The 26828-nt window shown below is 41.0% G+C and overlaps 1 protein-coding gene across 9 annotated transcripts in view; it reads left to right on the forward strand.

Annotated features, from left to right (window-relative positions):
• The window catches only part of ARID1B (AT-rich interaction domain 1B), a 397542-nt gene that overhangs the window by 24299 nt on the left and 346415 nt on the right, over positions 1-26828 (forward strand). For all 9 annotated transcript variants that reach the window (XM_074333739.1, XM_074333744.1, XM_074333741.1 and 6 more), the window contains exon 2: positions 25589-25783. In XM_074333739.1, the coding sequence (XP_074189840.1) occupies positions 25589-25783 (195 nt within the window). The remainder of the gene's footprint in view (positions 1-25588; positions 25784-26828) is intronic.

A 26828-nucleotide genomic window follows, 5' to 3' on the forward strand; every position in this document is an offset into this window, starting at 1 on the left:
GGGCCTTTTAATTTCAAACATAGATCAGAGAAGAGTGAAAATAGATGTTCCCTACAGAGTGTGAGGGGAGAAGTTTTAAATAAAGGGAGAGTATGCATTGGGCTTGTTTTTCTGCGGCTAAGTGTAAGTTATTTTTTAATATTTCTAAGTAGTTTTAGCATCTGATAAACAGAGAAATACAAGTGTATGTGTACATAGAAGTTCACGATTCCGTGTCAGGTGTGTATTTGTGTGCGTGCGCCTTTAACATAACTACAAGAGTGGAAAATAGAGAAACTCGCGATCCTGTCACAGTAGTACAGCTGCTACTACGCTTGTATCTTTCCATCTGCTTGTTTCTGGTGGGTGTATGTGTAAGACCACTGTTTTTATCCTTACCACTGTAGCGATAGGTATATGTAAGGAGTATAATAAATTAATTACATGGCTTCCAAGCAACCATGTTTCCTTTTTATCAGACTGACTTATTGGAACTGACTCCAGTATGCAGAGGTGTTTGAGTTTTTTAAGTGTGTGATTTTGTACATTTATTAAGCCTTTCAATGAAGATTTAAGAGACAACATTTTCTTTATAGAATGCAGTCCACATTTATAAATTTAGGTAATAGAAATGCATGTATATTTTCTGTGAGTTTTCACACAGAGAGGAGTGATGGGTCTTGCAAAGATTGCTGCTTGCCTTTTAAGAGGAACCAAAATATTTTCCTTCCCCTTCCTTTTGATTTACTCTCATCTTTGAGCTGTGTGTCTGTCTGTCTACCTACCTACCTATCAATCACCTTCATCCCTCTGTGTGCATATCTGTCTCATGTTCACCTAGACTTATCTTTGCTTTTGTTTTTGCATTTATTTATGATTTCCCCTCCCGCTGACTCCTTCAAGTGAATGCTTTTGCTCTCACACGTGGTATGCTCTTTCTTGCTTTCATTTTGTCTTTTTCTTTTTTTTCCCCGTTTCCTTTTCTTGATCCCGTTCTTCCTGTCCCTCCTCAGCTGCTCACACTGAATGGATCAGTTTATAAGCTTCAAATTCCATATCCTGCCATACGTGGGCTTCATATAAAATTTTTCCTGTGTGTCTCTTGTTACGTTTTGTTATGTGTATTAAATATTTGGCCCTTTTTATCTCAGTGTCCCTGGTTTTTTCCTCCTATAACTGTAAATTTTTGAGATTAGGCAGTATCACTAATTGCCAGTATTTATAAAGAGATGTAATTAGAATAAGAGTTTAACATACGCAAACATCTTGCTAAAGTTCTGTACTTTACTCACTGATGTTTAACTGTTTAACCAATAATTTATTGTAACTATTTATATGCATCTGCCACTTATTATTGGTGAGATGGAGGTAATAAAAGATGGCTGGGTTGCTTTGATGATTAAATGAGGTAGTGTATGTAAAGCGTATGGAATGTGTTTTCTAAGTATTGGCCGCTATCATTACCATGGCCGTCATTGAGGAAAGTAGCAGGTTTATGCTTTGTCCATGGGCAGGTTGGTTCGCCTGTAGGAATACTCTGCTCCTAGAGCACCTACCAGAAAAAGAATTTTGTACCCAAAGGCCATCTTTGTTTTTATTTTCTTATTTTGCATACCTGCATGCAAGGAAAAAGTAGGAAAAACATACATTTTGCAACTTTGAAACCTTGTACTGTGATTATTTGCCAGTCAGAAAGGTCATTGCTAATGTATGTCATGGCCACTTTGTTTCCATTACGTTCCCTAAATTAGGTTCAACCCTGGGCTCCAAAATCTTAACCGTGAACCTTGTGAAGCTTCTGTATCCTTATCACTAAAATGGGAAGTTAGTGAACTGCTGTGAGGGTACACGGTCTAGGTCTTCAGTAAATGATAAACGCACACACAGGACATCTAAATAAAACTTTAACGCATTTAGAAAACAAAGGCTTACAGTCTTCAAAAAGTACTTTTGGTTTCTGAAGTTGGGACACTGCCTTCTTACTGTGGCTGTCAGCTGGGGAGAGCAGGTTCTGTCTGTGGCTCTCATACTGTCATCAGAGCTGGGTTGGAGGGGCTCCTGCTCTCCATTTGGCCTTTCTTCTGAAAGCACAATTCACATAAAAATGCATTTCACAGACTTTTTCGCATCACATTTTCAACCAAAGTTTCAATGGGGATTGTTTGAGTTTACTTAATTATAACAATTTGGGAGATAATTTAATAATTCCCAAAGTGCTATTCTTGTCCTCACAATAATTTTGTGAAATTTGGTTAATATCCCTGTTTTACGTATGCAGACGCTGAAGCACAGGTTAAGGGCACAACTTGGATTCACACCAAGTTTTAGGCTCCAGATTGGAGCTTTTGTACTGCGCACTGTCTCTGCAGTGTATACGGTCATTCTTCAACCCACAGAGACATTAGCATAGGTCAAGGGCAGCAAACTTTTCCTGTAAAGGACCGGGTAGTAAATATGTTAGGCTTCATGGGCATGGTCTTTGCTTCAGCTGCTCAGCTCTGCTGAGGTAGCACTAAAGGAGCCACAGGAAGTCCGTGAATGAGGACGGAGGCTGTGGGCCCGTAATACTATGGGTGCTGAGGGTTACATATAATTTCACGTGCTGTGAGACATTCCTTCCTCTTCTTTTGCTTTTTTTCCCCATCTAGTATTTAAAAATGTCAGAAGCGTTCTTAGCACACTGTGGTGGGCCCGATGTGGCCTACAGGCCGTAGTTTGCCAACTCCTGGTTTAAGTCATGATATAGACAATACACTTTTCCATTTCAGGGTCCAACCAGATGTGCCCCCACCCCCATTAGCTGTCTTTATTTACACAGCTCTATTCTCCGAGATCTCCAGTAGCAGCACTGAGCTACCACGGGGCTGGGTGGTTTTTACGGCTGTCTGATGAGACAGATCCAGAGGGAGTAACTGGATCGCCCACAGTTGTGAACCCCACAAGCAAAAGAGTTTGTACATATTAAACGAGCTGCTTGATTCTCCATCCAGTGATCTTTTTTATTTTATTTTTTACTGGCGACAGTCACTTAATTTTTTTTTACTGTCATTTAATTGAATTTCTTCATGTTCTAGGCACTCAGTCAATTTCTTAATTTTTTTCTCCATATTTATGAGTTATTTTGAAGATTTTAAAAATTACAGAAGTGCAGTACATGAATACATTCTCATATAAAAGGTTCAAACACTGGCAGAAACGTACACTAAATATTTAAATTCCCCTTTACTGTTTCCTCATTCCAGAAGTATGTACTATTAAAGTTAAATGTATTTTTCTTTAAAAATACTGCATAGGAACATATACAATTATATAAACATAAACATCCGTAGATAAGATCATACTACACGTGTGTCCGACTGCCCTTTTTCCCATTGAAGCTGCTCTTGGGCACGTCGCAGTGGTCCTGCTCTTTTCCTCTGGGTCATTTCGTGTGTCGGGCAGGCAGGGGGAACAGAGATTCTCTTACTATTGTCTCAGCAGTCATTGGACAACTGACAGAAAAACACAATGTGGTTTCTCCTGTGCACTGCTGAATCATTTGAGAATGTCACGGTCTCCTGAGGCCAAGAGGATTTTCCTGGAAGGATCACCACAGGGTGTTTAGGCAGATCCCTGCGTCACTTCCTGTTCTGACTCCCTGTGTCGCTGTGTGCTGTTCATAGCAAAGTTTGTTGCATGGAGTATGTTGTAAAGATAATAGCCTCTGCATCGCTAAGATGTGTTACCTTTGATGCTTTGACTCTATTGTATCCCAAAGCGGAAGCAGAAGGAGACATTTCAAATAATTGAATGCAGTAATTGAAATTTCAGAAGTCATTGAGAGAAGATGAGAGTATTTCCTATTTGGAAAGCATCAGCTGGATTTTTTTCCTGAGGTTATTTTCATGGTGTCTAAGTTAGCTCACAAATAAGAATGAGAAGAACAGAAAGGAGAACATGTAGTGCGTCATACACAACCTGAAATACTTCGAGGTCTTCATTCTTTCTTAGGTCTGGTATTAAGTGGACATCCTGGTCAAATGTAGGCCATAACTTTGTAATTCAAGTCTCTTGGAAAAAAAAGGAATGTTTATTGTGTTCTTGGCAGTCTGTCATGTGGTGTTCTTGTGAGTGGGCTCGGGCCTAAATTGACCGTGAACTAACTAACTAACTTCTCTCTCTCTCTCTCTCTCTCTCTCTCTCTCTCTCCTCCCCCCTCGATACACACACACACACACTCGTGTGGTTCCTCCTAACACAGATTTCCTTGGAACCATACTTTTCCCCTTTCATTCTATTTTATGTCTAGTTTTTCTGTTTCAGCTTTAAGTTTAAAAAAAAATATTTTAACTACACTAAATCTCCATAGTTAACCAACTCTTTTTCTAATCTCTATGCAAATATGAAAATTGAAAATAAAAACATCTGTATCGTTTATTAATAAGGATTTATTCATCAGTTGTACAAATTTGTTACTTGTTGATCAGATTTTAAAACATAAATGAATATCATGCTCTCTTCTGCTCTTGGTTCTGCTTGGTGAGGGGAAAGAAACTTGAAAAAAGTTAGGAAACATTTAGAGGCACTAAAATCTTTGGTTACAAATAGTGTTAAGGACTTTTATTTCATTGGACTTTGGGGAGAAATATCTTAAAGTTTCTACATATGAGTTTGTTTTATCTGTGTGACTAATTAAAGTTAATCAAACTCACATGGCTGAGCAAATCTCTGAAATACTAGTTTTTGGAGATTTTTCCCCCCCATCATATCTGATTTACTCACTTGACTGGCTGTTATTTATAAAGTAAAACACCAGTAACCTCCTCTAATAAAGCTTTGGCCGTCTTATTTTTGGCCTCCTTTACGTTGCCGATTCTGTGCATGGAGCTGACTCATAAAGGCTCAGTGTGTTTGGCTCTGGACGCCGAAGCGTGTCACGTCATGACTGATCTCCTGACTGGGAAGAAAGCGGCACATGAGACCCACAGTGAGTCTTTTGGTCTTTGCTTCATGTGCTTTGTGAATGATACGGTCGTTTCGTACGAGGATGTTATAATGGGGTATTGACATTTGACTGATCCAGAAACCTGTGTTTTTAAATTAAGCTGCCTTTCTTTTTAAAAAGAAATTTTACAGTTGTAAAATTTTAGCTCTATTTTAATTTTGAAATCTAAATGAAACATAATCCCTGGAGTGCTTTTTCACTGTTGCAGTGGAATCTTTTCATATGATACCTGATTTAGTTGGAAACAAATTAGTAACTGTGCATGCTTAAAGGAAGCAATTTAATAAACAGGATTTTAGAGAAACCTAATCAGAATTGTAAAATGATACTGGCGAATCAATTGCATTATACAGAATTGCTAGGTTAGATACAGCTTTTAGATAAGTGTGTGTAAACCTGAGGCTTCTGTACAGCCATTGTCAAGCGCATTTAAAAATTTCTCACTTAAAAATGAAGAGGGGAAAATGACTACCTTTCCTCTTAAGTTTATTGGTTCATTCAAAACTGATTCAGTAATAGCCTTCTCAAATCACTTGAGCTGAGGCCAACCTGACAATGGAGCTGGCTCGAGCTGTGGCGTGGTCTCTTAAGTTTGGCACGCTGGGCGGGGCCAGCTGTTTGGAGATGGGCAGCGTGTGTACCATGGTCAGATAGCATGAGAAGGGCAGAGAGATGCAGCCCTACACTTGAGGATTTAAGTAATCACTGGAAACCCGCTGGGCTGATAGTCAAGGAATGGCATTTGGGAGTGAGTTGAACACTGGCAGGGGACAGGGCCCTGCCTCATAGGCCTTTGGGCAATGAGAAGTGAACAGCTCCTGTTTTAAATCATTGCTATCCCTTGTCAGTATATATGTGCGAGCTACCGTCTTAAATAGTTGCCATTAATTTAACCACCAATTTCATTTTCAATTCATGATTTTGTACCCATTTTATTATCGGTATCATTGCTGGTACTTCTGTTTCTTTCAGTTAGAATTTAGGTTGACTTTTCAAGTATATTTTAATTGTCATATTTATTTATTCTGCAGACAGATATTGTGTTAGGTTCCGGGTTTAAAAATTGAGAACCCACTTGCAAACTATTTTGTTTTAAAAATCAGGCATTGAGGCCTAGAGAAGTTGAGTAACTTGCACCATTTCAGGTCCTCTAGCTGGTGGACTAGAGCTGGATTCTTGCCCCTGTTCTATCTCTATTATAACGTGAGGGTTGTATCCCTCTATCTTTGTAACCTGTCTTGTTGTTTAGGAGATAAGCAAACAGAAAATTGCAGCCATACTTTCAAAATTTTATAATAGAGTTTTCTTCTAAGGTCTCTGAGACCACAGAAGAGACAGTTTTTATTCTGTCTGATGATTTCAAGACAAACTTGACAGGGAAGGTGATCCTAGAGTCCAGGTTTGAAGGGTGAGTAAGAGTTTGCCCAGAAATGGGAAAGTAAAGAGCCCCCAATAACCTCTGGGGCTACATGTTTGCAGGCTTCCTGCCAGTGACAATATTGACGGACCAACACATTGTTTTGAGCAGCAGCAGGTCCCATGTGGGAAGACGTTCGGAGCAGCAATTTGGTTGCACATTTGAGTGTGGAGACCTATGTGGAAAGTATATTGTTTTTACTAAGTTGTGGATTAGTTTTCTTTCACTGCATTACAAATTGGGTGGCTTAAAACAACACATATATACTGTCTCAGAGTTTCTGTGAGTCAGGAGTCCAGGCACGTCTTACCGTGTCCTCCGCCCCATGTCTCAGAGGCCGCCATCAGGGCGTCCACGGGGCTGCATTCTCATCTGGGGGCTCGACCAGGGAAGGCTTCCTCAGCTGTGGGCAGAATTCGTTTCCTGTGGCTGTAGAATTCGTAGCAGTTTGCTTCTTCAGTGCCACCAACAGAGAGAGGATCTCTTCTCCTGGAGTCTCTAACTTCTGGGAAAGTCTCTATCTTCTTTTAAAAGGCTTATTGGATTATGTCAGGCCCATTCAGGAGACTCTTTTTTGATTAACTTGAAGCCAACTGGTTAGGGATTTAATTACATCTGCAAAATCCCTTCATCTTTGCTATATTCTCTTGGTCGGGTACAAGTCCTAGGTCTTGCTCACACTCAAGAGGAGAGGTTTACACAAAAGGAAAGGGATTCCCAGGGAGCCCTCTGAGAAGCGTACATGTGGTCACAGAATATGTAGTCTGTATTTTACAGAGTAATGAGAAGAGTGCTGATTCCCCCCTCCCCCCAATCTGCTCAGATTGCCATAATAAAATACTGTAGACTGGGGCTTAAACAACAGAAATTTATTTCTTACAGTTTTGAAGTTCTGATTTCCAAGGTCAAAGTGACAGCAAGGAAGGTTTCATTATGAGGCCCCTTTTCTTGGTTTATACACCTTGCTGTGTGCTCACATGACTTTTTCTTTGGGTGTGCAGGGGCACTGGGGCAGGGGGAGGGCGGAGAGAACACCAGAGAACAAATACCCTGGCCTCTCATCTTATAAGGACACCAGTTCTATCAAATTAGGGCCCACCCTTATCACCCCATTTAACCTTGATTACCTGCTTATGGACCCAAATACAGCCACACTAGGGTTAGGGCTTCAAAATAAGACTTTTACGGAGACACAGTCGGTTAAAAGAGTCTTCTATTCACAGTTTGTTCATATCAAGGGATATTAATTGGAGTGGCTTGGAGGGGAACCTAAAGGCAGTTAAGTTACAGACTTCTCCAACAAGCACCAGTCAGACGTAGGAAAATCCTAACTCATCATACTGTAGTGTGACCTTGGGGCAAGTTACCTAATCTAGGAGATGACTTCCTTCAAGCAAAAACTGGTTTGCAGGATTTTTGTTAGGATGGTTATGTCACTTGTAAAGCATCCAGCAAACTGCACAGCTCACCATAGGCGCTCATTAAATGGTGGCTGTTATTGTTCTACTTGTGGTTCAATATTTCTGTGTATCTTCTTCATCTTTTATTATCCACATTAAATGATAAATTCCCTGTGAATCCTTTCAACCAAAAGTGATTACCCTCAGCTGAACTCTCATAGGACTTTATTTTCCTCTGTCCTGTGGCTTATTTATACCTTGAATTATTTATATACATCTCTTATTTCCTCTATTATAGTGTATGTTTCTTAAAGTCAAGAACCATCTTAACCCATCTACTCATCTTTCATAATGCTTTGCACATAATATTTGTTCAATGAATGAATGGATATGGCCTCTGAGGTAACTTGTATATCTTTGTTTCTTAATCTTTTCTAATTCACGCCTCCTTTTTTTCATTTTTTTATTTGGGGAATGTTGGGGAACAGTGTGTTTCTCCAGGGCCCATCAGTTCCAAGTCAAGTCGTTGTCCTACAATCTAGTTGTGGAGGGCGCAGCCCAGCTCCAAGTCCAGTTGCTGTTTTCAATCTTAGTTGCATTGCAGGGGATGCAGCTCACCATCCCATGTGGGAATCGAACCAGCAACCTTGTTGTTGAGAGCTCACACTGTAACCAACTGAGCCATCTGGCCACCCCACTCATACCTCCTTTTTTTTTTTTTTTTAATTGGGGAACAGTGTGTACTTCCAGGACTTTTTTCCAAGTCAAGTTGTTGTCCTTTCAGTCTTAGTTGTGGAGGTTGCCATTCAGTTTCAAGTTGTTGTCCTTTCAGTCTTAGTTGTGGAGGGCGCAGCTCAGCTCCAGGTCCAGTTGCCGTTGCTAGTTGCAGGGGGCACAGCCCACCATCCCTTGTGGGAGTTGAACTGGCAACCTTGTGGTTGAGAGGACGCACTCCAACCAACTGAGCCATCCGGGAGGCAGCTCAGCTGAAGGTGCCGTGTTCAATCTTAGTTGCAGGGGACGGAGCCCACCATCCCTTGCGGGACTCGAGGAATTGAACTGGCAACCTTGTGGTTGAGAGCCCACTGGTCCATGTGGGAATCAAACTGGCAGCCTTCGGAGTTAGGAGCATGGAGCTCTAACCGCTTGAGCCACCGGGCTGGCCCCCTCATACCTCCTTTTGATAAATGTAAATTTTCTCACACATCTTCCAGCATTCAGATATATCCTCAGAAAAGACCAGCTCCCTGCTCACCACCCTCCCTCAAAAAGACAGATACTAGACTTTTCCTGGAAATCCTTAAAAACTGGGATTATTTTTATCAAGCTCTACTTTCACATGGTATGTTATAAAAACAATACTTCCCCCCTTTTCCAAATAGATAATTAAAATTCTGAATATACATGTTCAATTGCATCCTCATGCCACGCCCCTTCCTATTTATATAGCATCCAACCATTTTCACTCCTGAGAATTACTACCCTAAACTGTTTCTGATGTACTGTTAGAATCCTGTTACAGGTTAGTGATGCTAGCATTCAATGTTTATGTGAAGTCTCCAACCCCTTTGAACAATGTGTAAGAGAATTCATCTTCCCTTTATTTGCTTCCTTTGTAATGAAGGTGTTAAATTGATAATGCTTTTGAATTTGTGATCCCTATTTTCCAAAACAGTTACAGTGTGTGTAGCTTAGGAGCTGATCCTAGGCAGGCATAATGCCTTTCTTTCCAGAACTTACAGCGCTTTGCAGACATTACCTTACCAACACCGAGGGCATCCCTGGGAACCCAGTAAAAATTGGAGACCGTTGCTCTTTTTCTGCTGGGGAGTAAAACGTGGCCAACAGGTCACGGAGGGGCCCGCCCTCCAAAGCTACCCCCATCCCAAGGTGCGTGTGCTGGACAGATGTTGCCGTTACGCCCTCTACCCATGAATTTGTCATGTTAGCTGGCAGCATGGCTGTGGGTACAGTGTCCCAGTGTCAATGCTAGCAAACAAAATACCTTTGGTCACAAGATAATAGAACAAATTTATGAGGTGATTGTTCTTTTCAAAGGAATTCATTGGCTGTACATAGGAATCAAAATTTAGTGTACTGAAAAGAAGGTAAATTACATTTGGTCTCCAGAGAAGGCCTCTTTTAAATGCAAAGTGACACATTGAATAGAGATTGTTTTAAGTGAGCCCTTTATCCTATGGAGGTACTTTATGCCTTTGAAAATGACTTGGCTTTGTGTGGTCAACCCTACTTTCATAGAATGTGGAGCATGTGGGAAATGCAAGTGTGAACTTGGAGGGGGCAAGATTTAGGGGATTTTGCAGAATTGGGCATTCTTTCTGAGAAGGCAAATGAGTCTCTTTGAAAATGAGACGATACAGGTAATGAGGTCTCACTTTTAATGATACTCAGTAACTTAGGAAAAATTCCCTCTTTGCTCTCTTGTTCTGTATTCATCTTACCTTTTTTCCCTTTTTTTAACACAGAAATTTTTTTTAACACAGAAATTTAGCCTAATTTTTGTTAATTTATTGTGATGACAAATTTTCAGATGAAGACCTATCAATTACCAGTAGACTATTAAATATTAAATAGTGAGCAATGAATTAAATATAAAAGTGTGTTTATCTCACAATAATAGATGCTAAAATATTTTTGAAAGACTGAATGAATGTATGCTTATGTGTGTTTTTGGTATACTTAATATACATATATTTTGGTATCAATCATAAACTCCTAAAATTTCTTGTCATTCTTTTTAAATTAGAAAGTGTAAGAAAGTCAGAGTATGCGAAATGGAAATGGTTAGCAGTAGTCTGCCAGTCTAGCATAGCACTGCTCTTTACCTGGATATCATATATTAAGATACATGTTTTGTAACATAGGTTAAATTTAACTCTAGTGGTGAATTCATGCTTTTACCTTCTAGTTACTATTTTAATATAGTAAAAATCCTTCATGCCCTGAACCCTAGATTTGTATGTTAATTAATTTAGCAGAAGGTTATTGATATAGAGTGTAATTAGAATGAAACAATTTCAACTTTCTTTCAGGCTGAAGGGGATAGCATAACTTTGGTTTTCCTCCTTTATCATTTTCTCCCCCCACCTATTTTTAAAATAGAAGTGCTTTTCTTACTATCAGACTTTCATGTTGTGACACCCTACTCAGGAGTTATGACAGCAGGGTAATGACAGCAACTGCCTCCTGAGAATCAATCAGGCAATTAATTTTGTAAATGAAATGCTGATTATACAAAGCTTCACATGAGAGGCCCAGTGATTAAAATCAATTTCACAAATTGTTTCAGGTGGAACTTGATTAATAATTTGCTATAAATGCTGAGGCTCTATGACCAGCAGACCCTGTTGCTCTTACTATCCAGCTGTATCTAACAATCTATAGGCAGCTCAGCAGTTGCCTCTCACACTAACTGGGGTAGAAGTCATGTACTGCACGCGCGCACGCACACGGCATAGACCCAGCTAACGATGGAAATGGAATGCATTATCACATGTTTATATCATCCTCGTTTATGTTTTCCTGTGTCCTACTTAAAAACTTGCCCAGACAGGTCCGTGTACAACCAAGTTGAACCGGTGTTTTTTCTGTGAAGCACATTTTAGTCTTTTCTTATGCTAACATATATTATGAATCTTAAAGAGTGGCATTGCTTTATAGACATTTTCCATTCTTAATTACAGGAACAGCTACAAACATAGTTTGGGAAATAATGTTTTAAGAATATCAGAAATGACATTATTAGAAAGTGACATTACAGCTTGGAAGTGAAAGATGCCTGCGTGGAGCATTGTATTGGAATCCAGGAGAAGTCGCTCTTGGAATAAGAGACACAGCTGGATGTCGTTCTCACATTCATATTCCAGACATTTATTAAGTGCCTGTGACGAGCCAGACTCGGAATCAGGTTTCACAGTTTTTATTACTTATAATTGACACATCTAGGATAGCAGTACGATATTATTTAGAAGAGAATGGCTTGGAGAGGTAACAGTTAAGGTGCACTTGAGTTTCCTTCATTGAAATAATAGCAACAGTAATTGTCCACTCACTGTATGAGAAGTTGGGGCTGTTAGGAGAGTTATGCGGAATCCTCCTATTAAGGAGAATTTAAGGAGCTCACTGATGAGGGAGACCAACATACGCAGAGTTGAAATTGGTTATGATGTTTAATATCTGCTAAATAAGAGAGTCACAGTATATGGTGGGAGTCCTGAGTAGGCAGAATACTTTATCTAGTGGTACTTTGTGGGGTCAGGAAGAGCTTTTTCAGTTTAGAGGTAGCCAGAGGCATTTGGGGTGCAAGGGCATTCTTGAAGGAGATGCAGTAGATGCCTTGGTGGTCCGCACGGAGGTGTGCAAGAGGGCTGTCCAGGTTCATTGTGGGCTAAGATAAGGCCCACAGGCACGTCACCCTAAGGTGAGCTTTGATTATTTGGATGTTGAACTTGTAGGGTTTGAATTCTTTAGACCCCTTTATAGCCGTCTCCCTACCTTTTGACCTTCAGGGCAGTTTATTGTTAAGATTTCTGGTCAAAGAATGAGTCAGAAAGGAAAAATATCTCTAATAGTCCACATTCCTTTTGGTACTTACCATGACAGTTGGAAGTTCTTGCAGGGAAGAGGGATGATCCTAGAATCATAGAACCCTAGAACAGGAAGGGACTTGAAGAGTGCATCTCTCAGTCCCTCACTTTACGTGTGAGGAAGTATGAGGCTCAGGGGAATGAAATTGCCCAGTGGTAATAACCCCTAACACTTAATTGATCACTTACTATGTGCCAGGCACTGTTCTGAGGGTTTTGTCTCTACTACCGTGTTCCCCCGGAAATAAGACCTAACCGGAAAATAAGCCCTAGCAGGATTTTTCAGGATGACATCCCCGAACATAAGCCCTGATGCGTCTTTTGGAGCAAAAATTAATATAAGAACTGGTCTTATTTTGGGGGAAACACGGTATGCTATTTACTAATTATACTAATGCTATGAGGTCAGTGCTATTATTATTCTGCCTTTTCAGAGGAAGGTGAAGTTCAGAGAATTGGTGTGATCTGTGTACGATCACACAGTAAGTGGTAAGCCAGGGTGCAGGCCAGGGCGATTTAACTCCAGAGTCTTGTACTCCGGAGTCTTGCCACTCTCCTGTGGCGAGGCTTCCTGTGGGCCTATGGCGGGTGATAGGAAAGTTAGGCTTTATGTGCCATAGCAAGCACGCACTTCAACCGCTGGCTGATTGGTCACTTCTGAACCCTCTCCTTTCAACTGAAGCTTTGTCAACCACAGTTTTGGAATAATTCACTTTTTTATTTGTACTGAGATTTAAAAATCCCGTATGTGTTTTCATCTGGGTAGTTGCTTTCTTAACTTTAAAGCAGAGAACCTGGAACCTGACCGACAGCTTGTGGCCGCCCGTTCTTGGGGTGCTGCTGGAGGGGAGCAGGTCTCTTTAGTCTTTCTTGGGGCTGAGGAGGGAGCCAGCGTCACACGTGAGAAGTGGCAGTTATAAAAGCACTTTTTGAAACTTATAAAAACAAATCAGGGAGCATTTTGGGTAAAAAGATGGCACATTTTAAAGGGCCTAGTAAGAAACCCCGAGGAGCCAGAAGCCTCATTACATCTTGAGGTTTGAGGGTGATAGTCTGAAAAGATGATTTGTGGGAAAGGGTCTCCACCAGAGCAGGGTTTTAATCAGAAGATCTTTTTTTTAATTAAAAAAATTGTTTTTTGTGCAGTGGAAGCTTCCTAAGATTCTTAAAAATATATATTTAAAAATGTATATTCAGTATGTATTTTGCCAACGTCAGCACTTTTAGGAAAAGTATTGCAACCTCTGTCTCCCCTCCCCAGGTGCGCCTTATTGCCTACACTTCTTTTTTTCCGTGTGCTCTTTCTCCTAGGCTTGTTTTTTTTTTGACTCTTCCAGTTTCCATGTTTCTTTCCCCCTATTTTTCTTCCCACACTGCTTCATCCCCTCAGGTTTTAAGCTTTCGGGAAGCCCCCTTGACCCAACTGCACGGTCATTGGGTCACGGGTGGTTTTTAGTTCTGGGGAGCTGCAGACCCCCTTGCAGACATGAGGTGTAGGGATTATTTTCAGTTATCCTTGTCTTTCCTTTTTGTCCTCTTTTTAGCTTTTATTTTGAAAGCATTTCAAATTTGTAGGGAAGGTGTAAGAATAGTACAGAAAAATCCCATATAGCTTTTACTGATAATGTTAGTTTTTAACATTTTGCTACATTTGCTTTATCTGTTTACCCACCTGTCTACCTACAGTGTATTTTCTCAGAATCATCGAGAGTAGGTTGCATCTTCCTGCCCCCTTGCTCCTTCATGTGTCCGAGTGTATTTCCTAGGAACAAGGTTCCTCTTCCACACCTGACTACAGTGATCGCTGTCAGGTGTATACCTTTGCTGCGTCCATATTCTAATTTTGTGCACGGTCCTAATCGCATCTGTGGAGCGATCTTCTTTCCTTCAGTGTAGCCTCCTGCCTGGGCCTGTCATGTTGCATTTAGGGGCCCTATCTTTTTCAGTCTGTAAAATTTGGCTATATATTAGTCACGTTGACTTTTTTTTTCTTTGAACAATCACATTACAGTAAGAGACAGCATATGCTTTCACTTAATTTGGCTCCGATAAAGTAGATCTTGAAGAGGGCCGTGTCTCTGACAAGCATTTTTACATTAGGGGCTCGTAGCCTGTGTGTCACCGTGGCAGGCACTCTTTGTCCAGACACAGGTTAAGTCAATTGGTAATGTGCATATTTTTATTGGCATTTTCTTTGATGCAGTTTTAAAGTTGTTAAAAAAATTAAAATAGTTTGAAAGAGGCGTGATGGCAGCCCTGGAGATTGCTGGGGAAGTCAGTGACTTCTCTGTTTGTCCTTGGGTACCGCTCTGATACATCTTTGGGATTGTTTCTTCAGCAAATCACCCACCACACAGCTTTAGAATGATTATCTCTTTGAGGAAGAGGTATTGCTGTCACTTGAAAGATGGGAAAAGGGAGGCATAGAGCAGTGGAATAATTTACCCAACATTTCCTGGCTAGTGAGAACCCAGGTCTACCCAGTGTCAGACTTTATGCTCTTCCCGTTGTACTAGAGATAGTAGATTGGTTTCTGCTTATTTGCAAAATCTGGTCATTGGCAGTGGTGCCTGTGATCCACAGGGTGAAAGATTCTGAGGCCTTGTGGACTTTGGGAAAACGAACGTGAGGATGGATTTGCTATGTCGCCTCATGCACGTTAACAGAGGGGTGGAGAGTAGCCACGCCTCCCAGTGATTGTTCTGGAGTTACGCCTCCATATAATAATAGTAGTAATAATAATAGTATCTGTCCCTATGGAAAGCCTGTCGTGTGCCAAGAGCTTGAGTGTCTCCAATTCCGTAACAACTCGCTAGTGACAGTGGCTGTGTTCTTGCTGTACAGAGGAGTTACCCATGAGGCAGAGAACTTAGGTGGTGACTCTCTTTAGTGTCACACCCCTGAAAGTGGTGGGGGTGAGATTTGACTTATTCTCACGAGAGCTTTTCTTCTTGATTTAAATCTGTATTTACACAGGAAATATACCTTGTTATTTCTCTTTCTTAAGAGCCCACTGCTAGGTTGTCAGTAGTGACACATGAATATGAATGGTATTCTGTACTTAGAGATGTAAATTTTAGAAATTGTTAAAGCCGTGGTAATAGTTTTACAGTTTTTTTTTGGGGGGTGGTGGTAAGAATAATAAGTCTGAGGGAAAATAGAAATATATTTCATTACTATTTTGATATTCCTTTTAGATCTAATTTACTCCTGAAATAAAAAAAGGTATATATGCTTTGGTTTGTTCATAAAATTATTACATTTACTAAATTAAATTTTAAAGTATAGTTCAGGCAGATAGGAATTTACTCATTGAATTGACTTACAAGCTGCTGCATTTGGGGGATTAGGCAAATAATAAGTTTTTGGCAATTTATAAAAATCAGGCAAAAACCGGGGAACCAAAACAGCCCCATGTTTAGAACTTGCTCTGTGACACCTAGGTGATCGCTATAAATAGATTTAATATTTGTCTTCTTCACTTCACTGTTCCTATTCCTGTGGGAGAGTCTCGTTGGGGAGACAGACATTTATCAAGTAGTCACACAAATGAATATTCGTGTAGACTTCCATGACTGCGGTGAAGGAAACATGCAGGGCTTTCTGAGGGGACCCTGCCTCAGGCTGGGGTTCAGGGAGGGCTGCTCTGAGCGCAGTGCGGTGGCAGTGAACTCAGAAGGAGAGCAGAGCTCCTTCTATGTGGAGGGAGCAGCTTAGTGAAGGCCCAGTGGTGGGAAAGGGTGTGGTTTTTCTAGAGCCCCTGTGGAGGCCAGTATGGTGCAAGGGGGCGATTTCCTGTTGGCGGCAATGGGGGAATCCTGCTGGCTCAGTGAGGTGTTGGCGGTGCTAGAGAGGGAGGAGGAGGGCCCCAATGCGCCCCTGGACTCTAACTTGTACATCGCTGGTGGGGGAAGGCGGGGGCGGGGGGGGGGTTAATGAGATCAGAACAGGTGGGGGAGGATGCTGGGCATCCAGGCAGGACCGTTTGGTGGCAGTCTGGGTCTAGAGCTCTGGGGCTGAGAGAAACCAGTCAGGAGAGCCACGTTTGGGTCCCGCAGGCACGAGGAGTAATGGAAGCTGTGGCTGATGTGAACTTGTGAAAAGTGAAGCTTTGTCTGCAGTGAAGTTCTTTACTTCTTGTACCTATTGACTGTTTAGAGGCCCATATTTGAGTTCGAGCCCTGCTGTTTAACTGGCTACGTGGTGTTGAGGAAGTCATTGCTTTTTCTGTTCTGCAAATATTAATCATGCAGGCATTGCCCTAAGTGCTAGGTATGCAAAGATGAGTAAGACAAAATTTCCACCTTTAATTAACGGTGTGCTGGGGAGACAAGAAAACAAATAGATTAAATTATTGAGTGATTTTGCTCTGACTTCAATTCACTAATTTGTTAAGAGGGGAAAAAAGGTTTTAGGACTCTCTTACTATGTGATAAAGCCTGTGGCACCTCATTTAATCCCCCAGTGACACAACAGGTGAGCGTAACTGTGCCGTGTTAAATTGTGCCGTGTTAAATGCGAGCCCAAGTTTATGTGGCTGATGAGTAGTGTAGGCAGGGCTCACACCCAGGATTGTCTGGCTCTAAACTCCCTGCCTTTCCCTGGTATTTTTTGGTTTTGAATTCTGAGTGTTTTCTTAAAGTTCGGACTATCTATTTCATATATTAGAAAAGATGGAGGAATTTGAAGCGTCAAGAGATTGTCACCCAAAGGCAGATGTGGACTCGTGGTTGCATAACAAGTGTCGTCAGTGAATGGGAGCAGTGTGAGGGTCGGGGAAAGGGTTTTCTAAGGTGGCTAATGACGCTCTTCCTCCAGGAATACTGACATGTCGGTGTGTGTCAGTCTTCATGAATGGCGCCACTCCTAAGCCCAAGGCGCTGTCCTTTCCCTTGACCTCTTCAATATTTTTATTAGCAATGGGAATGAAGACTTGAATGAAATGGCAAGCTGATTTAATTGGTGGTTGACACCAAGGTAAGAAATGCAGTCAGTATGTTAGCTGTCAGGCTAGAACGGTGACCAGAAATAAACAAAATGAGAATAAGCAAAGAAACAAACAAAGACAAACTTTTACCACTTGCATCAACTAACCAATTGTGTTACAGGCGGTAGGATTTATTCATAGCGGATGGGATGGACCATGGGTGTGATGGGGCTGCCAAACCAGCGCAGAGAGCGGATGCTGCATTAATGCTAATGTAGGATCTGGAAAAAAGGAAGCAAGTTCCTCCCCATAATACCTTTTGTGTAAGGGGACTAGGAATTGGCATATTGTGCTCAGAAAACGGAAATAGGCACAGCTATCTTCAAATACGCACAAAAGGACCAAAGTAAAGCAAATGGGTGTAAATAACAAGGAACAGATTTCTGTTATATAGCAGGAAGAAATTCATAACATTCATGGTTGTAGACACTTGTAGGAGATAATACATATATCATGTATGAACCAGTGAGGGTCTTTTCAGTTCTGAGATGCTGTGCTTCAGTGCTGAACCCTTTAGCAGGGTGTCTTTAAGAGTTGTGATGAAATGAAAACGTACTAACGTGCTTTGGAAATGTTTGCAGACAGACAGTGGTCAGTACTTGACCAGTTCCAGTGCAGGTCAGGAGGGTCTTTACATGGCTTTCTAGAGAATATTCCATGAACCTCTGACTCTATATGCTGAATTTGGGATGTATATACATCATGGGTGCATTTTTGGAGTATCCTTAAGAGTTAAGAATGACAGCTCTTGATTGTTTCTTTTTATTGGTAGTTTATGGAAGTTACGTTATACATAGGTAACAACATGTTAATATTTTATGGCTAATCTTAATAATTCTGAAAAATAAAAATCCAGTGATATTTTAGATTCAGGATAAAATTTAAAATGTAGTTAGGAAAAATATTTCTTCTACTCTTGTTTAACAATAATGTATATATGAAAAACAAACTTCATTTAAAGTTGTATATCAAAACATGTTTATTTCAGATAAAAACTGCATAAATAAAAATCGCCTATAATCCCATTTTTACAAAAAACTTTTTTCTCAGCCCGTGCCCACTTCCTTCAGATTTCATTCTGTGGGTCTTTGTAACTTGCCTTAAGAAAACCAAAACCAAAACCCAAATGAAAATATTGGCGCTGGTTCTCTCTCCTCATCAGTGTGTGAGGTGTCTGCAGCCTGCCTGCCTCCTCCCACATTGCAAGAGCCATCATGGTTGGAGGCACCAGTAATTGATGGTTCTTAGAGCTAACAACAAACAGGCTTTTCTGTTGTTTTCTATTATCTTAGAATTCCACTTGCTCCTTCCTATACCATTGTAGAATGTGGCAAATATTCCTATGCTGACAAAAGAAGACCTTAATAGCGTGTTGATAACCCACATTTGAAGGTCCAGTGTTTTAGTACAAGTCTTAATAAACATGTACTATTTTGTCATTAGTACAAGCAGGAAACAATGGTTTCAGATGTTGGGTTGCATTTTTTCCTACCTGTCTCATGATTATCTACAGATGCACAATACAGCAGAGGGAACTGGACCTGAGTCAGGAAACTTGTGTTCTAGCCTCAGCTCTGCACTAGTTCTGTGCCGCTGGGCGGTTCCCCACAACTCCCAGCCTCCCCTACGTGGTCTGGGAGGAGAACGTTTCTTTGGTAATTGCATTCTGTGGTAGTGGTGACAGTGGTAACTGAGAATCTGGGTTATTTTCTGGCTGAAGAGGAACATGCTGCACTCTTTGTCAAATGAGGGGAGAGTCTTTGGTGCCTGTACCTATTTTTGACTTAAACTGATTTTAATGCCATTAGGAGGAGAACTTGACTATGACTGTTGCGTTTTATATTATCATTGACTTTGCATGTGTCTCTGCATGAATATATAGAATTAATGGAGAAATTGGTTAGTGATTTTTCCGTTTTACTTTTGAGAATGGTTTGCTTTATGTGATGAGTCCTCATTCCCAAGGTGAATCACCACAGTCATCTGAGGCATTTGTGCTACATGCTAAGTGAGACATAAAATAATGCAAAGCATGGACACTGCCATTTTAGTTTACTTGGGAGGTGAGAAATGACACATGAAAAGTGGGAAACATAGTACATGAGTTAAATAACGATACAAGGCAACTCAGAAGTCTGTTCCAAGAAGCATGGGAGAGAGTCCAGGCAGGTCCCATATGTAGATAGAGTCCCTGGGGTGTGTGAAGGGCGAAGCTCTATAATCTTGAACCAAGATCTGAGTGAGCGAGGAGCAGGAACGTCCCCAGAAGGACTCGAAGCTCTTCCCTGCCTGTTTGTGCTGTAAATGGGGGTTTGGGTGCAGGGAGGAGGACGACGAAGGCGGGACAGCTGGGTCCCATCCACCCCCACCCCACAGAAAGCCATAGTAATGTTTGCAGCATGCCTGGGAAAAAACCAGAGGCATTTTAGAGTTATATTTAGACATCATCACAGAAAAGTAAACATAGATTGCTTCATGATATGACAGCCGCTAATTACAGGTCACTCTGGCTGGCTCTGATCATTCTCAGCCTCCTTTTCACAAAGCTGTAATTCATGAACATCACTCTTAAACAGTTGACACTGTTTTTTGTATGTACTTTTCCATGTCGCTGTGTATCCCTCTATGCTGATTGGCTCGTTCACATATTCTATAATCATTGACTACTTGGGGAGTTGCAGTTTTCTTCTTCAAACAATTGATAAGTGGCTCTGAGATCCTTTGTAGTTCTTACTAATTCAGTTTTCACAGTTGTGAGGTACCTATCATTTCTCCCATTTAGTGAGTTAGAAAACTAAGAAATAAGCAGTGTGTTCAGGTTACACTGTGGTAGTAAGTGGTGGGCCGAGGGGGTGGATACATCCACTCTGAATTCAAAGCCCATGCTTTTCCCCAAGGCCATGCTGTCTCCCTTCAGTGTTAGAAACCACGTAGCTGTAGGTAAGTTTGGGTGAATAGCACCCTTGCCCCATTTGAGAGAGAGTATTAGAGTTGGAAGAGAGAATTTTTAAAGCTTTCGTTTACAGCTTATTGTCAGATTGTCCTTCAGAAAGGGTTGTCCCACTATTTTATACCAACTAGTTCAAATACTCATTTGTTCACATTGAGTTTCTTTTTTTTTTTCTTTTTTTTGCCATTTTATAGGTAATGAACTATTACTTCAAAAGTTTCTTTAGTTAGTGCCAAGACAGACATTTTCCCAAATAATGATTCAACAGGGGAAAGTTTCTTTCTCTGAGCTTTTGCTTAATCCAGATATATAGATACGATTATAGATCAAGAAGATGTGATAGTTTTTCTTTCTGTGGGTTTTTGTAATGCCTTTCTTCAATTTGTGGTTTAAGGAATTAGACTGAAAAACATTTTGAAATATATTCATACAGAAACTACTAATAAATTATCTTCTTAAGTTGATATTTAGGAGTAAATACAATTACATAGATACGTTTATTATAAATATGTGTGTAGACATACTCTGAAAGAGTAGTAATGAAGGGGTATCTAAGTATAAAAAGCATCAAGTATTCCATCTAAAGTATACTAAGGATATACATGAGTTGTTCTTTAACTTGGATAATCTTTAAAAGGGTAGTTGAATTCCCAGGCAAGCCTCTGAAAAGCTTTTAAACCTATAATACAGCCTAACTGTGCGACCTAATATGTCTAGAATCCATATTCAAATATATATTTAAAAAATATACATTGTACTCCTCCCTATTTAGTAGACCTAAGGATGGGAAACCTTCTGAGGATTTTGGAGGATACAGGCAGCAGTGGCCGCTTCCCAAAGGGAGAACCAGGAAAAGGGTGTGTGTGTGTGTGTGTGTGTGTGTGTGTGTGTGTGTGTGTGCCCGCCCGCGCGTGTGTGTGTGCCCGCGCGTGTGTGTGATGTATAACTCATCATACATAGGTGTGTGTGTGTTGTGTATCTAATACAGATACATCCAAAAGCTTATTTGAAAAAATAAGGAGAAGTTACAAGAAATAATAAAGGAATACTACTCAAGGAATAAAATTGCGTCAGAAGCCTAGTTACTTAAGGCAGACTAGTTATGTTAAGAGCTCTTTGAAAGTGGGTGGTTCATAGTGTAGCCTTCAAAGTACTTGTTTCGTTTTATGTAATTGAAGCTCAAACTGCAGCAGTTGTGGAATGGTATCTAGAAAGGAAAGACATGTTCGGAATGATACACTGAGAGAAGTATTTGAGGACTGTTCTTTATGTGGACAATGTCTTTGATACAGCATACATTTCATGTGGGCAATGAACATGGCGATTCTCTGGAATACATCAACACAAGGGTAGATGATAAAAATAGAAAATTGTTTTGGGTTAGATGTGCATATGAGAAGCAACTTGGCCTTTCTGGTTTTTTGGGGAAAGTCTTAGATTTGATTTGGTCTTTGGTTTCTTTAAGGAGATGCTAGCAAAAAGCAGGGTTTGAGATTCTGCAGTTGTACATATTTAATGTTAAAAATAGCAAGCGTACACAGCGGGATGAATTTGGATTCTGGATGAATATTTAATAACAAGCCATAGGAGAGAAGGTTAAAGTTAAATAATTTGCACTGTATAAGTATCTGTTTTCATATCTGAATTCTCACTGGAAGGTATTTGATGCATTTTGAGAGGTACAGATAATCTGTGTATTTCATGCTTTCGATTTTCAGAAATCTCAGGGTTAAGCTAACACTTTTGACATGGGTGCAAATTAACTGATTTTTCAGTAGGACTGTGAGACTTTATGGCAGTGATGAGACAGATATTACAAAACAATTTTAGTCACTGATAAGATGAATTTGCTGCACTGTTATCCATAACATTAAAATGTAGACATTCCAATCATTTTCCTATTTTTAATTTCTGCTTTAATTAAGCCAATTTTAGTTGTGCATTATTTAAAGTGAAATAAATAGACCTTTCCTATGCCCTGGCTTATCCAGATTGAATGTGAAGATAGGGCTGCCGCAGGGCCCCGGATTGGAAATTTAGCCTGAAATCAGATTTACTCAGCCTCTCTGTAGGCCATGCATTCACTCTGCGGATTTTGAAATTACCAACTCGACCTTGATTTTCACACTTCCGTAGAAAGTTTTATTTTATCTTTGAAACAAAGTGTAGAAAATAATTAGAATTTGCTCTTTTAGTCATAAGTTCTAATTAATTTAAATCATTCTGAGGAAACTTAATTCTTAGTCCTCAATTTTAGTGTCATTACAGTATTATCTATCAATATATATGTTTGTATGTTGAATTGTGAAGTCAGAACGTGTTGTGTGACGTCAGTATATTGTTCGAGGAATTCTGTCATTGTTAAGTACAAAGTTTTTCTTGACTGGTGAAAGTAACACAGTTAATATTCCATGAAATTGTGAATTTTGAGCAGAACTGTTTGGCCTGCACATATTTTCATTCAGGTGATATCAATTCCTGGCAAAGGCCCATGAACCCCTCCGACTGAGTTCAGGTATTTCCTACAGGAAGGCTTTACCACCCATCACAGACACAGGCCTCGTAGGGCCTGTGTGCCCAGGCAGGACATCTTCTGCAGGCCACTGAAATCTTCGTTCAGCCTGTCTTCTCCAGTGAGTTGTTCACTTCTCCAGGACAGCCCCGGACATTTATTTTTATGCCTCCAGGGCCTGGCACAGTGCACATAGTAGATATTTAGTAAATGTGTGGTGAGTGGATTAATCAGGTTATTAAAATGAGCGCCAGAGTAACGCCGAGAAGGAAGAAGGGCAAAGCCTGCATCCTGGGGTGGGGTGTCGGTGAGAGGGAGGGCTGGCACTTCTTTTTTTTTTCTTATTCATCGATTTATTCTAAGTAAAATTTTAAATTAAATTTATTGGGGTGACAATGGTTAGTAAAATTACATAGGTTTCCAGTGTACAACTCTGTAAAACACCATCTATATCTCACGTTGTGTGCTCACCACCCAGAGTCAGTTCTCCTGCCATCACCATGTATTTGATCCCCTGAGGACCAGCAGTTCTTGTCGCTTCCTCAACTTGGGTTTGGGGTCAATACTCATGGCTCCCCTCTCTCGTGTCCCATTCGTGCCCCAGTGTCTACCCTGACCTCTGTGATGAGACTGCCCTTGCCAAGTGCAAGCAGTGACCTCCTAGTTACCAAGTATAACGAGCTTTTATCCACACATGTTGGACACCTGGGCTGCACTGGGCAATGCCTGTTTGGTTGCTACACATGACGCCCTTCTCTTTCATAACACCACACTGACTGCACTTTCTCACTCTTCTTTTGGCCTCTTTGTGGGCTGTTTTTTCCCCCTTCTCCTTTAAATGGTGATGTTTTCAAGAATTTTGTCCTCCACCCATTGTTCTCTTTTCATGTATTCTTCCTGGATAAAATTCTAAAGTTTTTACATGCTTCCCATTGATTAATTCATTCAGTATTTATTGAACATTTGTTATGTGCCATGTGCAGTTTGACTTATGTCCCGGAGATATAATAGCGAGTAAAACAAACAAACAAAAATCACTGCTCTCCAGGAGCATATATCCTCTCTATGCTGCCGTCCCTATTTATTATTCTAGGTCAAACCTGACTCCCCAAGCTGGAAGCTCATTGTGTCTCTTCCTTCTGGTACTCGCACCTGGGTTTCTTATAGGACCCTCAAGTTTAATGTGTAGAATACTGAAGGCTCCCACTTCCCGGGAGGGTCGGTCTGCTTCTGCCCCTGCGTGCTCAGTCTCCAGTGGTGTCTTACCGTCTGTTACGCCACCCTTGATCCCGTCTTCCGTCACTCAGTCATTTTCCAAGTCGAGCTGTGTTTCCATCCTGTTACTTGAATCTGTGCTTGCTTCCTTCCACCACTGCTATCAGTTCAAGACCTCAGCTCACCTGCCTGCCGTGGCAACCCACCCTGGCTCCAGTCGAGAGGTGGATCTGACTATAGCTGTCTGTTAAAGCACCCAGTGGTTTATCCCCAAGGTACAATCTGAAGCCTTTAAAATGACATATAAGGCTCAGCCATGTACTGGCTTCTGCCTGCTTCAGCTTGTTCCTGCAAATTCCTGCTTCATTTGGATCTAAACTGCTTATGTTCCCTCATACACACCAGGCAGCTCATCTCTGAGCCTGTGCTTAGGCTGTTTCTTCTGCTTTATGGTATTCTGCGCTCTGTCCCTCCCCGCCTTGAACCTGGAGTCTTCCTGTTTGTCCTGTGACTCCTCAGCCTTCCTGAGAGTCCCCATGTATGTACTCAGTGTGAACAGGGATAGTCCGGCACACGCAGTCATTGATAAATGGTTTGGGAAGAAAAGAAGGAAAGAGGAAAAAGGGAGGGAGGGTAGAGGGGAGGGAGGGAGGCAGGCAGGCAGGCAGGAAGGAAGGAAGGAGCAAAGGAAGGCAGGAAGGACCCAAGGACCCGACTGAGCTGTTGCGTGAATGCTGCAGGCCTCTTAGCACTGTGGTGAGGGACTTCCTCACCACCCTGCCCCTTCCAAGTAGCAGGGCATGAAAGCCCAGGCTGAAGCTCCACTTCTGGCTCTCCCCAATGGCCTTGGCCCTGAGGCCCATGGGCTGACTCACTAAAGCCAAAAATAAAAGTGAAAGTCTAGTTTTGAACTGGTCATGTTTGGTAAGATGCTTACTTACACCGGGGAGGTGGCTTGTGGCTCATAGTCTGGTGCTGGCTTATTCACGCGCACTAGTGATCTTTGAAAAGTTTTACCCCAAACACTATGTATTATCTAAAATCTATCCTTTCACTTTCTAATGAGCACTCAGGTGCATTAATGTTTGATAAGGACTTGCAGACTCAGGTCTAAAATCAAGTAGTTGTTCCAAGAATACTTTGAAGTCAGAAAGTGTTTTTAACTGTTCAGTGTACTTTGCTTTTATTACTACTAGTAAGCTAAAACGAGCTGGGTGACACTTCCTGTCATGCTTTTTCTGCATGCATAGTAGAATTTTAGATGTAGGTATTTTCTCTCTGCTTAGGATGCAAAATCTTATGTTTACTCCAGATATCTCTTAATTGTTAAAACCTTCCTAAAAGTAAAAAAATAAAATGTCTTATATCCACCTAGATTTTTTTTCTTAATGTTCTTCTGGGTTTTTATTTGTTAGATCATTGTTTCTAATATTTTCAACAGGATAGTTGTGCTTTTAATGTATGTATCAGCATAACAAACTTTCTGCCTTTGTAATAATGATTTAATGAGCCTACTTCTTTGTTTCTTCTTTCACAGGGCAACCCAATGGATCCCATGGTGATGAAGAGGCCTCAGTTGTATGGGATGGGGAGTAGCCCTCATTCTCAGCCTCAGCAGAGCAGCCCGTACCCCGGAGGCTCCTACGGCCCCCCAGGCCCACAGCGGTATCCAATTGGCATCCAGGGTCGGACCCCAGGGGCCATGGGAGGAATGCAGTACCCACAGCAGCAGGTTGGTGCGGCTTTTACTCCTCCCCATCCCTCTCCTTTCATTGGCCATAGTTTGATCTTTTACTGTCTGCTTAAGATTGGTGTTGAGAAAATGAGGGGGCATTTCACTGTGTTTCTGTTTTCTTTGAATTTTCAGTTTCTTCAAATAATCACAGGTACATTCCCCCCCCACCCCCCCACCCCCTTTAAAGAAGGAAAAGTGAACTTCTTAGAACAAAGTGGACAAAATACCTGTTTGGTAAAAGGCCAGTGTTACCAGCCGTATTTGAAAGATGTACTGTGTCATCATTTTGCAGCAAATTATATAGATCTAAGCCACAAAGTGAATTTGGCTTTCTAACATTTCTGGTGTCAGACTGTGTCAGCTTTTTAGCTGTGAATAGACTTCTTAAGGCGAAGTTTTAAGTTATTTAAAGGTCTTTCTCATGAAGATGGCATCAACCTAAAAAATGTTTTTAGTCTCCAAAAAAGGCATTTTGCTTTTATTTCTTAACATGTTACTTGTTTTGTATGTTTTGAAAAAGGGTTCTGTATTTCATATAAGAGGATTTGATATGTATCTGTTTTCTTGGATTTTGATGAATTTTCTGTTTTTACTTAAACAAAAAAGACTTCCTGTTCTTAAAAAAAAAAAAAAAGACCCAGTATTTTTCTCTAGAATCAAATTGTTGGAGTTACCTGAAACGACCATCTACCTGTAAACCTATATAGTCTCTTGGATACTGGAGAGTGTATCCTTGTTATGTTGGCCTGAGGAAGCATGGACTTTGGAAAGGCGTAAATTAGATTTGGACTTGTTAGGGTAGTTAGTCAGTAGGCACATCAGAGGGCTTATTTATCAATTCCCACCCTGCCTTACACCCCCGGGGGTGCACCAGGCAACGCCCTGGACAGTTCACTGCCTACTGTAGGTGTTTCCATAGTGTTGCCAGTAACCCATTCCAGCTGCCTCTCAGGACATTCTTCCCGGTGTTTGACGAAAAATCATATGTGCAAGTGAAAAAATTGGATACAACTTTCTTCTCTGTAACGTGGATGAGGAGAAG

Source organism: Rhinolophus sinicus, linkage group LG05 (genome assembly GCF_036562045.2).
Source record: "Rhinolophus sinicus isolate RSC01 linkage group LG05, ASM3656204v1, whole genome shotgun sequence".
Taxonomy (NCBI): Eukaryota; Metazoa; Chordata; class Mammalia; order Chiroptera; family Rhinolophidae; genus Rhinolophus; species Rhinolophus sinicus.